The 11,088-nt window shown below is 60.5% G+C and overlaps 1 protein-coding gene and 1 non-coding gene across 2 annotated transcripts; both read right to left on the bottom strand.

The window, feature by feature from the left end:
- Positions 1–1,323: 1,323 nt before the first annotated feature.
- B3GNT7 (UDP-GlcNAc:betaGal beta-1,3-N-acetylglucosaminyltransferase 7) lies at positions 1,324–6,682 on the bottom strand. The gene is made up of 3 exons (XM_036254830.1): positions 6,487–6,682; positions 3,655–4,865; positions 1,324–1,339 (listed from the first exon to the last, which is right to left on the bottom strand). The coding sequence occupies exons 1-2, from the start codon at positions 6,495–6,497 to the stop codon at positions 3,671–3,673; spliced, it is 1,206 nt and encodes a 401-aa protein (XP_036110723.1). The 5' UTR covers positions 6,498–6,682; the 3' UTR covers positions 1,324–1,339; positions 3,655–3,670.
- LOC118625967 lies at positions 1,509–1,721 on the bottom strand. Its single transcript, XR_004958803.1, has one exon. It is a non-coding gene; the product is annotated as a small nucleolar RNA U3 (small nucleolar RNA).
- Positions 6,683–11,088: the final 4,406 nt, after the last annotated feature.

Below are 11,088 nucleotides of genomic sequence, written 5' to 3'. Positions count from 1 at the left end.
AACCAGGGCCAGCGGGGCTGGGAGGGCAGAGCCAGCCTGGAGCTGCTGGGGCTGCGGCTGGGCAGCGTGGGCAGGCTGGCTCCGGCTTAGAGCGGGCAGTGCCTGGCAATTCTGCTCTCGGTCACCAGCCTCTTCTTTCGTGGAGCCTCCTTCTTGCTAAGGGGACAGAGGAGCTGGGGGACAGTGATGGGCAGGCCTTGGGATCATGTTGCATGTTCCCAGCCTGATATTTCTTTCTTTTTTTTTTTTTATCCTCACCCGAGGACATTTTTCCATTTATTTGTTCAGATAGAGTGAGAGGGAGAGAGAAGAAGGGAGAGAGAGAAACATCGACGTGAAAGGGACACATCGAGTGGCTGCCACCTGCACGACCCAACCAGGGCTGGGGACAAACTGCAACCGAGGTACATGCCCTTAGCGGGAACCAAACCCGGGTCTCTCGGGACTGCAGGCCGACGCTCTAACTGCTGAGCCAAACCGGCCAGGGCCCAGCCTGATATTTCTGGGACTTGGATCCCTATCTGCCTCCCATGCTCCCAATGGGAGTCAGGGGTGTGGACATGTATCTAGGGTCCCCATCTGACTTTGTTTCTTCCCCTCTCTGGAAGCTGTGTGGGCTCCCCAGTGCCTGCAGAAGCACCCTAAGTCCGAGAGCCTTTCTCCCCAGGACACCCAGCCCAGCCTCTCCCACCTCCAACACTGTCCCCAGCTGGCTGTCTCTGCTGGTGCCCCACTGTTCTGTGCTTCTGGGCTGTCACATGTGTCCCCAGCCTGGCCCGTCCCTCCATCCTCTTCCACCACAAGGCAGATGCTCACTGTTCCTTCAGGAGGTAGGTGCACTGCCGGGGTGAAGCCCGCTCCTCACCCTGTGCCGGGGGTTTTGCTACACTGGCCCCTTGTGCGCTCCTGCCTTTCTTCCCTCCCTTCTGTTGTGCTGAGCTGGTGCCCATCCCTCTCTGCCAACCTAGGCCTGGGCCCCTGTCTGAAATGTGGTCAGGAGCAGGGGCCCCTCCGGCCCTGAGCAAAGGCTGAGGAAGTTCCCATCTGCGGGACCATGGGACAGCCCAGAGGCGAGGGTACACTTACAGGGCCCCTGCCGCTTGCCCTCTCTTCTCAGTATTCCGTCTGAACACCCTCCTGCAACCCAGACCAGCCCCCGCCCCGCCCCCCCAGCTGCTTTCCCTTTCACCCCCGGCCTCCGAGGAGCACCTTTCACTTTCAAAGGCACCGCCCCGCCCTCAGCCTATTCCTCCCTCAGGTTGCAGCTGAGCACAAAGCGGCCGCTGGATCCTGACCTGGGCCTGAGTCCGCGCCCTCACGTCCAGTGCCCTGGCTGTCCCTCCACTGCTCGGCCGGGAAGAGAGGCCCCATGCCCCGCTCGGCTTCTGTAGCCCTGGCAGGGCCTGGCTCAGAGGGTGAGTGATGGACAAACAGGGCGTGTGCAGCCACCAGGTCCCGCCTCCCTAGGGCCTGTTTGGCTTAACTCTCTGATCTTGAAATTATTACCCCCCACCCCCGCACTCTGTCCCTCTCATTTTCTCCCAGGAGACAAAAGGAAGGATCATCAGTGGCAAATGGCAGTTCCCGAAGCAACAGCAAGAGCCGGCTTCATGACCGCGCAGGAGAGAACGCTGTGTCTCCGCGTGGTGTCGGGAGCTCTAATGATCAGAAACACTGCTCTAGTAACGAACTGTGGCAATGATCCCTGAAAGTACAGTCTTGATCTTGAAATTCTTAACTTTTTAACTCCAGGGGCCTTCCATTTCATGTTGCAGTGGGCCCTGCAAATTACACCGCCAGGTGCCGAGAGGGGCGGGGGTCAGTGCTGAGGAGGAATAGCCCCAGAAATGTTCCCTTTTCTTCTCCGAGGGCTTAGACCCAGGCAGCGGGGTCACGTCCACTTCGTCTTGCACCCCCTTCTATACCCTTAAGATGTTGTGTTATGTTAGGGTCCAGACATTCCTGCCAGTCACCTGGAGGAGAGCCATGCACGACTCTTGGGCACCTGGCGCCCTCTGCGATGCACAGGCAGGGCAACGCTGGCTCAGTGAGCCCCCTCCTGGGGTGCCTGCCCTTCCCATCCCGGAAGTAAGCAGGGAGGCCAAGTTTCCCCGAACCATGCCGCCCCTCCCCCGCCAGCCAGTTTCAGGGCTTCTTGTCAACCTTATCCATGTGTCCAGGTTGACTGTCAGGGAGCCCCCAGCCCCTGCACGCCCCCCGGGGGAATGCAGTTAGCTCGCGCCCCGCAGTCCAGGGACCACCTTTGACTCGGGCCCTGCAGCCCCTGCTTGCTTCCTGGCACTCACCTCTCTCTAAGGCCCTTCAAGGGTTCTTGTGTACCCACCAGCCAAGAACAAGGAACAAGCCGGTCTTCAGAATCTCTGGCAACCTTGGCCCCAGACCGGCCGTCGGATGGAAATGGGAACAGGAAGTTTCACACCAGAGAAAAACCAGTCCTCTTTTATTGAGAAAATAGTCAATTCCTCCATCTTTCCCCAGGTGACTTTACCCTAAGATATGAGGTGGCATTCTTCCATACCCACCCCTCAGGGCCCCTGAACCTGGGAGGGGCGCCCACAAGGGGCAAATGCTGGTCTGCTCAGGCCCTGGAGCAGCAGGGTTCTGGAGGGGGCTCTGCGGGCACGGGGCGGGGAGGGGGTGCCCTGGGGGGGGTCAGAGTGGTCCAGGGAGGAGGTGTCTTGCTGGAATGAGGGAAGGGAAGGGAGGAACACCGCCATCTCCTGAGGCCTGGCGCCTTCTCCCTTCAAATTCTTCATAAATAAAACTTCACAGTAATAGAGGTATGTCCACTTCGAGGGCCAGGCTGGCTGGTTTCTGGCCAGGGAGCCAGGCCGCAGTGGGGCCGCAGACGGGCCCTTGGCTGGGGCTGGTCGGGCAGCACTGTGACTTCGAGGGCAGAGCGCTGCTCTTGGGCCCTGCACCAGGGGTGGGGTGGGTGGGTGGGGTGGGGGTGCTGTCCATCCAGAGGTTCTGCGGGTCGCTGAGGTAGTCAGAGCGGCAGGTTGTGCTTCCAGGGGCCGGATGGAACACCACAGGGCGCAGCCAGGACTGAAGCCACCTGGGCGCAGAGGAGGCTGACCAGCCAACTCCAGGCAGGTCTAGAGGGAGGGAGGGTGGCCGAGGGTGTTCTGAGGCTCTGTCCCCAGGAGACCCAGGGGTGTGGACTGTGGTGGTGGTGGGGGGCGGAGAGGCTGTGAGCCTGCACAGGGTTGAGCTTCTCCTGAAAGGGTTGCTTGGGCCTGTGGAGAGACTGAGGCATTTCACGGGAGGAGAATCTTCTGTGAGGAAAGAGGGCAGCCACAGAGCCGTCCAGGGCCTGGCCGAGCCCAGGTACCTGAGCAGAGGGGTCCTTCAGAGGCCGCCAGGGCCTCCCACCAGGTCAGAGGAAGTGAGGCGATGCACCCAGGTTAGGAGAGCTGCCAGCAGCCTCGCTCCCCGGATGACCTTCTCCGACCTGGGCAGGTCCAAGCGTTCCTGGGCCTCGGCTTCACTTTCTGGAGGGTGTCCACACAGGGAGGCCCCCTGCGGCTACCTGCGCCCCACCACACCCAGGAGCACAGAGGCCCAGACCCTCCACTGCCCTGCAGGGGACCGAAGGCTCCGCCTGCCAGGCACTGCAACTCCAGCTGGAGCGGGTGGCCCGCCGGGGTCAGAGCACCTGGAGCTTGCGGGAGCAGGTGAGGTTGCTGTGCACCAGCCCCCACATGGCCAGCAGCTCAGTGGGCAGCAGCTTGTGCACAACCAGCATGGAGCGGAAAAAGCATGGCTCCTTGTTCATGCGGCTGTTGCGGTTCCTCGAGATGCCGAAAGTCTTGAAGCCCTCGTGGGCCACTGGACGCACGCCCAGCACCTCCAGGCACATGCCCAGGAAGACGTCGTCGATGGGGTAAAGCTCCACGGCGTCGCAGGCGTGGTGCAGGCGCCGGGCCAGGCCGCCAGCCATCAGGAAGCCGCCTCCGCCGGCATAGGGTGGGTAGCTGGCCTTGCTGTACAGAGCCCCAGGGATGTAGTACTTGTTTTCCTTCTTTCGGATGGGCCGAGCGTGCTGCAGGACATCGCCCACAAACAGGTCTTCCTGTGGCCGCCGGTCAGCCAGAAATTCCAGCAAGTTGGTGGGGTTGACGAAGACGTCGTCATCACCCTTGAAGATGAAGCGGACGTTGGGGCAGTAGATGTCAAACCACTTGAGGAAGTGGATCTCCTTGAGGGTCAGGTTGAAGAAGCTGTCAAGAAAGTCCCACTGCAGGATGTCGCCGTAGAGGCGGTCCTCGTAGGCCAGCAGCTGCTGGTAGTGGGCGCGCTCCTCCTGCTTGGCGGCTGTGCCCAGCAGGAAGAGGGTGCGCCTGGCGCCCTGGCCCCTGCCCACCGACTCCTGCTCGAGGCCCCAGGTCTGGCGGATGGCCTCCCGGCGGTCGTGCTGTGTGATGACCGACTTGACCACCACCAGCAGGTAGACATCGCTGCTGCACTTCTCCGGGTGGTTCAGCAGCATCGGGAAGTATCGGCAATGGCGATAGAGCAGAAACTGCTGGAAGTGGGGCTCCAGGCCCTGATACCAGGACTGGTGGGTCACGTTGGTATTGGCTGAGCAGTTAGTGGTGGTCACGTCCCAGGCCTGAGGCCCCCGTGAGGCCACGGGCATGGGGGTGACCGAATGCTTTGATCTCTTCCAGAAGTCATGGGGGTTCACCAGGAGTCCACTCGGTTTCTGGGCCTTCTGTGGCCCTAGGGTGGGTGGCGGGGGCTCTTGCAGAAACTGGCGGTGGGTGAGACTGCGCTGGAATACTGCGACAGCTACCAGCAGGGCCAGGGCCAGGCACACACTCTTGTAGATGATTCTTTTCCTGGGGGTCAACAGAGGAAAAGATGAGTCCCCACGGTCCTCCCAGCAGCCTTGGTGTGGAACTGCAGTTCCGGATGGGCAATGGGTCCTGGGCATGGACTCAGTCCCAGGGCCCTGAGTGGCTGGAGGAGGATTCTGCTTCCTCTGCCACCCTGAGCTCCTTCCTGCAAGGCCAGGGAGCCACACAGCACAGAGCTTAAGCAGAGCACTGTGGTCAGGCTCCCCAGCCACTTACAAGCTAACTGACTTTGAGGGGTTCCCTTAACCTCTCCAAAGCATGATTTCTTCCCCGAAATGAGGACAGTTCAGACAGGAGTTCTATCTAAAGTGCCTGGCAGTGCAGTGGGTGTGCATCCCACGGGGACTGCCTCTGGTGGAGACCTCTGCCCTGTTCGCCCTGGAAGGCACCCCTTTTACTTTAACTTCCTGTGCAGGCCCAGTGGAACACCGGGAAGGGCAGAGACGGGACCAGCTCTGTGCCAGGCACGCTCAATACTCTGTAGGGACTTTGGGGAGCAGGCTCTAATTTGGGACCTGAAGAAGACTGTGCCTCTTCCCTCCCCCAGCCATCTGACCCAAGAGAAAATACAACAGCCAGGGCATCTCACTAGGAGAGATGTTCTACTGCCCTGGGAGTGGGGCATATGGGTCTCCACCTTCCAGGGACCCTGCTTGCCCGGGTAACCCTATCACACCCATTTCAGTGGCAGAAATGAGAGTTTCGCCAGGAGTGCTGGACCTCAGGGTACCCTCTCTTCAGCTCACAATCTGGGGGTGGTCAGGCCACCTGCTCTGGTCTCTCCTGTGGAGACACAAGGGTGACACTTTCCCATGTGGTCCCAAGGTTTCCTGTGCATAGGGTTGGAGGAAGACTGGGTCATCTCAGGTACTAGGGTGGAGGGGAAGTGACCTAACACCGACCTTGGGAGGGTGGGAGAGCAGAGGGCTTCCTTCTCCAACTCAGGGGGTTCCAAGGAAGGCCCCCACACCGCCGTAGGGGAGGGTAGAGTAGGAGGGTTCAACCCAGGGGAGGGGGATGCTGCAAGGCCCCTCTGCCGAGGCCGGTTCCACCTGCACCGCCCCACTTGATTTGTAGGAAAAAGTCCTTCAGGGGAGCGGAGGGGAGGGGGGGGGAGAGGAGGAGAGAAGAGGGGAGAGGAGGAGAGAGGAAGGGAGAGGCCCCCCGGCCGGAGGCCCGAGCTCCCGGGGAGGAAGGAGAGCCACCGGGGGTGGAGGACAAGGGTCGCCCAGGACGAAAGAGGCCCTCGAAACGGAAAAAGGAACCCAGCTGCCGGCGAGACCTTGGGTCCCCAGCTCACCTTGTGGGATCTGGGGGCCGCGGGGCCGCGGGACAGGGCCGAGCGCGCGGGCTCCTGGGTCCCGGCCACCGACCGGCGGGTCCAGGCGCCGCGCACTGTTGGGCATCTCCTGCCACCGCCGCGCGAGCCGGTCTGTACCGGGGGTCTGCGCCCAGCCTCGGACACCCAGCGAGGCATCTCCCACGCCCGGAGCGCCCGGCGTCCCCGCTCGCCCCCTCCTTCCGGCCTCCGGCAGCGGGGAGCCCGGGGTGCCCGCGCCCCAGCCCCGACCCCAGCCCGACGGCCCCGCGGGCCCCCACTCACCCCAGAGACATGGCGGCCTGGGCCGGGGCGGCGGAGCGGAGCGCGGGTCGCTGCTCCGGGCACACGGCTGGGGACGGCAGGCGGGGACCGGGTCGGGGCGGGTGGGGTCCGAGGCTGGGCCGCGCCCCAGCCCAGACTTTTCTCTCCCGGGAGGCCGGAGGAGGGGCCAGAAGGGGCGGCGGCGGCCCAGGTGCGTTAACCCCTTCGGCGCCACCGGCCCTCGGTCCCCGCCGCGCCCGGCCAGGCGGGAGCCACCCATTTCTCAGAGGCGGAACCCGAGGCTCCAGAGCTCGCGGAGCCCACCAAGGTCACCCGGTCCGACCGGGGTGGCCGAGCCGGACTTCATCCCGCGGTACGCGGTTCCCACTGCGGAGCCTGCCTGGGGTCGCCAGCCCATCTGGACGCGTGGGAACGGGACACCGTTCGTCTCCCGCTCACCCCAGCCGGGCCTGGAGGGGGCGGGTGGCGCCGAGGGCAGTTCTCTAGTCCTCTCGGCTTCTCCTGGGTGTGGGAGGCAGAGGCAGAGGCAGGCCGGGGTTCAGGACCCTCTCTGTACCCCCAGGCAGAGGCCCTCTCCACGTCTGGGCCCCTCCCTCCGCGGAGAGCTCCCTCTAATCTCCAAGGGATGGCCTGTCTGCCAGGCCCAACCTCCTTTTTTTTCATCCATCAACAAATATTTCACTCCAAACCCTTTTTGTTCCCAAGTCTTTATTAATCTGTTTGCGTGTGTGCCAGCCCCAGCTCCTCCTAGGGGGGCTGCAAGGACAGACTTGGAGGGGCATTGATGGGTGTTCCTGTCCAGGGGCCTTCCAGAGTCCTCTAACAGGTAAACACTGCCCCTGCCCTGCTGTCCCCTCACGTGTCTGTTCTAGTCCTGTTCCATGTTGAGGTCCCCGCTGAGCTTACAGTAGGACCTTAGAGAAGACCCATAGGGCCCAGCCAGTGTGGCTCAGTGGATTGAGCATTGTCTCATGGACTAGAGGTCCCAGTTTGATTCTGGTCAGGGCACATGCCCGGTTTCAAGCTCTGTCCCCAGTGGGGGGAGGCAGCCATGGGTGTTTCTCACATGGATGTTTCTATCGCTCTCTCTAAAAAAATCAATAAAAACACAGATTTTTAAAATGCCCATAGGATTGAAACGAAAGCATGTCACAGTCCAGTAAATAGCAGCTAGCATTCATCAAGCAGTTACAATATGCTAAACACAATTCTAGGCTGCTTTGGGACTGACTCACTTAATCTTAGCAGCATGTACTATTATTATCCCCTGGAGGGGAAAGCTCATTGGGCCAAGTCCCATAATTAATAAGAAAACCCAGGAGGCCTGCCTGGCTTTGGAGGCAGGCTCTGGGACCTTCTCTCAGGGACAGTGATGAGAGCTGGTCCCCAGACCTCTGAGGACCTTTCTTTTATTTATTTATTTTTAAATTGGTTTTAGAGAGAGAGGAAGGGAGAGGGAGAGAGATAGAAACATCGATGAGAGAGAACATCGACTGGCCGCCTCCTGCATGCCCCGCTCTGGGGATCGGGCCCACAGCCTGGGCATGTGCCCTGACCGGGAATCGAACAGGCGACCTCTTGGTGCAGGGTCAACACGCAACCACTGAGCCACACTGGCCGGGCTTCCCTGAGGGCCTTTTAGCCTTTGACTTAAGGCTCAGGTGCCCGTTAGAGAGGGTGGAAAACTCCAAGGTGCAGCGAATCTTTCCAGCTGTAAGCCCCATCGAGGAAGGTGAAGGGGTTCCAGGAAGAATTCCATGGGAGAACCCTGGAACCAGCTCCTTCCCAAGGACCAGAGAAGGAGCTGCCTGCCACTGAGGACCACTCGTAACCGTCCGCAGGGTACCAGGAGCCGCCCTGCACTGCCCAGGTTTCTGGGTTCTCTCCCTTTACCCTGTACCTGTGAGCTTGAGGGAGGGCTAGGGCCCGGCTTGGCTGAGAACAGCCCACCAGGCCTTAGTACTGACCTTTCACCTGGAAGCTGTGGGGTCTCCTCAGGTGCCTTTTGAGGGCCAGACACAGCTGTTCCCCGGGAAGGGGTTTTGAGCCCAGGTTTGGGGACCAGAAGCGAGGGCTCTGTACTTCCTGGTTGTCACAATGGGCTGGTGACTTATGCCCTTGAGACCGATTTCCTGTGAGCACTGGTTACATGAGATCCCTCATGTGAAGCACTCAGATCAGTGTGTCCTACATGGTGGCATCGTGACAGGCTGGCTGCTATTAATATTATTCTTGCTAATATTAACAACTCAACCCACAAGGCCCAGAGCCCACCCAGGGCTCAAAGAGGGGGAGCTGGGAAGCTGCCCGAGGCTGACTAGCAGTCCCACAGCAACCGCCTGGAGGGGCAGACCCCTCTGAGGAAGCTGCTGTCACCAAGAAAGCGGGGAGCCCTTGCTGGGAGGCTCAGTTAGTCAGGGCTCCGCTAGGGGAGCTGGTTGGGCCTGCGGCAGGAGTCCTGAGCTACAGTGGCCGTGGAGTAGGTGTCACGGGTCCTCTGTTCCCCTCGGGTGGAGGGTCTGCCCTGGAAAAGGAAACTCAGGGAGGCCTGATGTTGGAGAAGCCCAAGAAGCTCCCCCTCCCTCCCCTCTTCCCCACACCTCTTTGGTACTTTATTTTCCCTCCCCCCCCATCCCTATTCTCACAGTCACGTGTATCAGCGCCCACTCGTCCTCCAGAACCACTTGAAATCATCCAGACCCTGCTTTTTTTTAAAACAGGGAGAGGGAGAGAGAGAGCAAAACATTGATGTGAGAGAGAAACATCAGTGGGCAGCCTCCTGCACACCCCCTACTGAATCAAGCCTGCAACCCAGGCATGTGCCTGACCTGGAATCAAACCCAATGACTTCTCAGTGCATGGGATGACACTCTACCAACTGAGCCACACTGGCCAGGGCCAGACCTTGCTGGTTTGCTGCAATTACGGTGTGGCTCACCTGGGGCCAAAGACCTGCCTTGGCCTTGGATGAGGGGAGACGTCTGATGGGCCAGAGGTTGCCCTGAGTCCGCCCTTGAGTGGACGATGTGGGGCGGACTTGGGGCAGAGAGAACTGGAAGCTGGGTGTGAGGAGCCTTGGCACTTTGGAGAGAGCCTGCCATCTGCAGAGGCTGGTGCTGGGCAGTGCTGGGCAGTGGCAGTGGGTGGAGAGCTGTCCTGTTGTAGTCACTTCATTGCAGCTGTATGATGTGTGGGAGTCCATGTGTCTGTGAAGACCCAGGGGCAGCCTGCAGTGCTTCAAGCGCGGTGGGCTCACTGGCACTGCAGTGTCAGGAGCCATCGCTCTCCGGTGAAAAGCGTGTCCTTGAAGACGTGTGCCTAGCAACAAACACTGCACAGCCCCTCTGCCCGTGCCCGAGCAACCCAGCAGAGCAGGGCCCTGGCTCCAGAACACTCTCTCATTGGTCCAGGATACCCTGTGTAATGATCTGATTGGAGGGTGAGCCAGCCCTCGGTCATTATGTCCTTGAATTTGCCCAGAGAGACGCTTTCCTGCGGAGGACAGAGCGTGGGGCTCCCGGGTCACCTGGGCGGTGATGGGAGGTCTGTTCTGGGCTTCTTGGTAGGAGGTGTTAAGTGGGATAGAGTTGATTTCATCGTAATAGACCAGGTGGGGAGGAGGTGTGGCACCCCACACCTACCATTTTCATCTACCCCTGGTCCTCGGAGACCACCCATATCCACTGCAAAGAACCTGACCCATTCTGCAGGGCGCCCTGGGAGGGGCTGGCCAGGTATGGGGAGCGAGGGGAGGGAGCAGCACACAGAGGAGGAAGAGAAAAAGGCCAAGAAGGAGCCGGGGGTAGGGGGGAGAGCTCAGGGGTCAGGGAAGACAGGGTTTTTAAGGCAAAGACTGTCTGGTTTGGAGTCTGGGTGGTGCCCTCCCCCAGAGGCAGATTGGGTCAAAGAGAACCCCCATCACAGTGGGTGAGAGGCTGGGAGGAAGTTAAAACAGGCTCCTTTCGGTGTCCGTGTGTGAGCAACACAACAGACAACACGCTGTTTCCAGGGATCCCGCAGTGCTGGCCAAATCCTGATCCAGCCGAGACCGACCCAACAACCAAGAAGGTGACATTGCCCTACAGTAAGACGTTTCAAAATCCGAATTCCAGGGCCTGCCTGCGGAGAGTCTGATGGAACCTGGGAAATTGTATTTTTGCAGTTTTCCAGGCGATTCTGGTGCACAGGCAGGTTTGGGAAAGATGGCACCGAGCCCTCCAACTCCAGCTCTCTTGGTCAGCCGTGGGCAAGGGCCAGCAGAGGGCTGCTTCCTCCCGGGGGCCTGAGGAGCCAATGGGGGGGCAGCTCTGGAGGAAACTGGAGGCAGGGAGGGGGAGGGGGAGGGGGAGGGAGGACTTAATTTTCCTAGTGAAGGAAGTGGCAGTTGAGGAAGCCGAGGTGGGTTTAAGAGCTGGAAAAGAGTGGGAAAGGGTGGGATCTGAGGAAGCCAGAGAGGGGCGATGAGAAGCGTTAGGGCATTCCTGTGCACCCGGAGACCCAGGCCTGTGGCTGAGGCAGAGATGCCCAGGGCCCCTCTGGGTGTGAGTGACAGAAACCCAACTCAAAGTGCTCAGGCACAAGGAATTGGTTGGCCTGTATGAT

The sequence above is a fragment of the Molossus molossus genome, unplaced genomic scaffold, assembly GCF_014108415.1.
Source record: "Molossus molossus isolate mMolMol1 unplaced genomic scaffold, mMolMol1.p scaffold_m16_p_11, whole genome shotgun sequence".
Lineage (NCBI taxonomy): Eukaryota > Metazoa > Chordata > Mammalia > Chiroptera > Molossidae > Molossus > Molossus molossus.
Note: the sequence above shows the minus strand (reverse complement) of the source record. Positions and strands in the feature narration are given on the sequence as shown.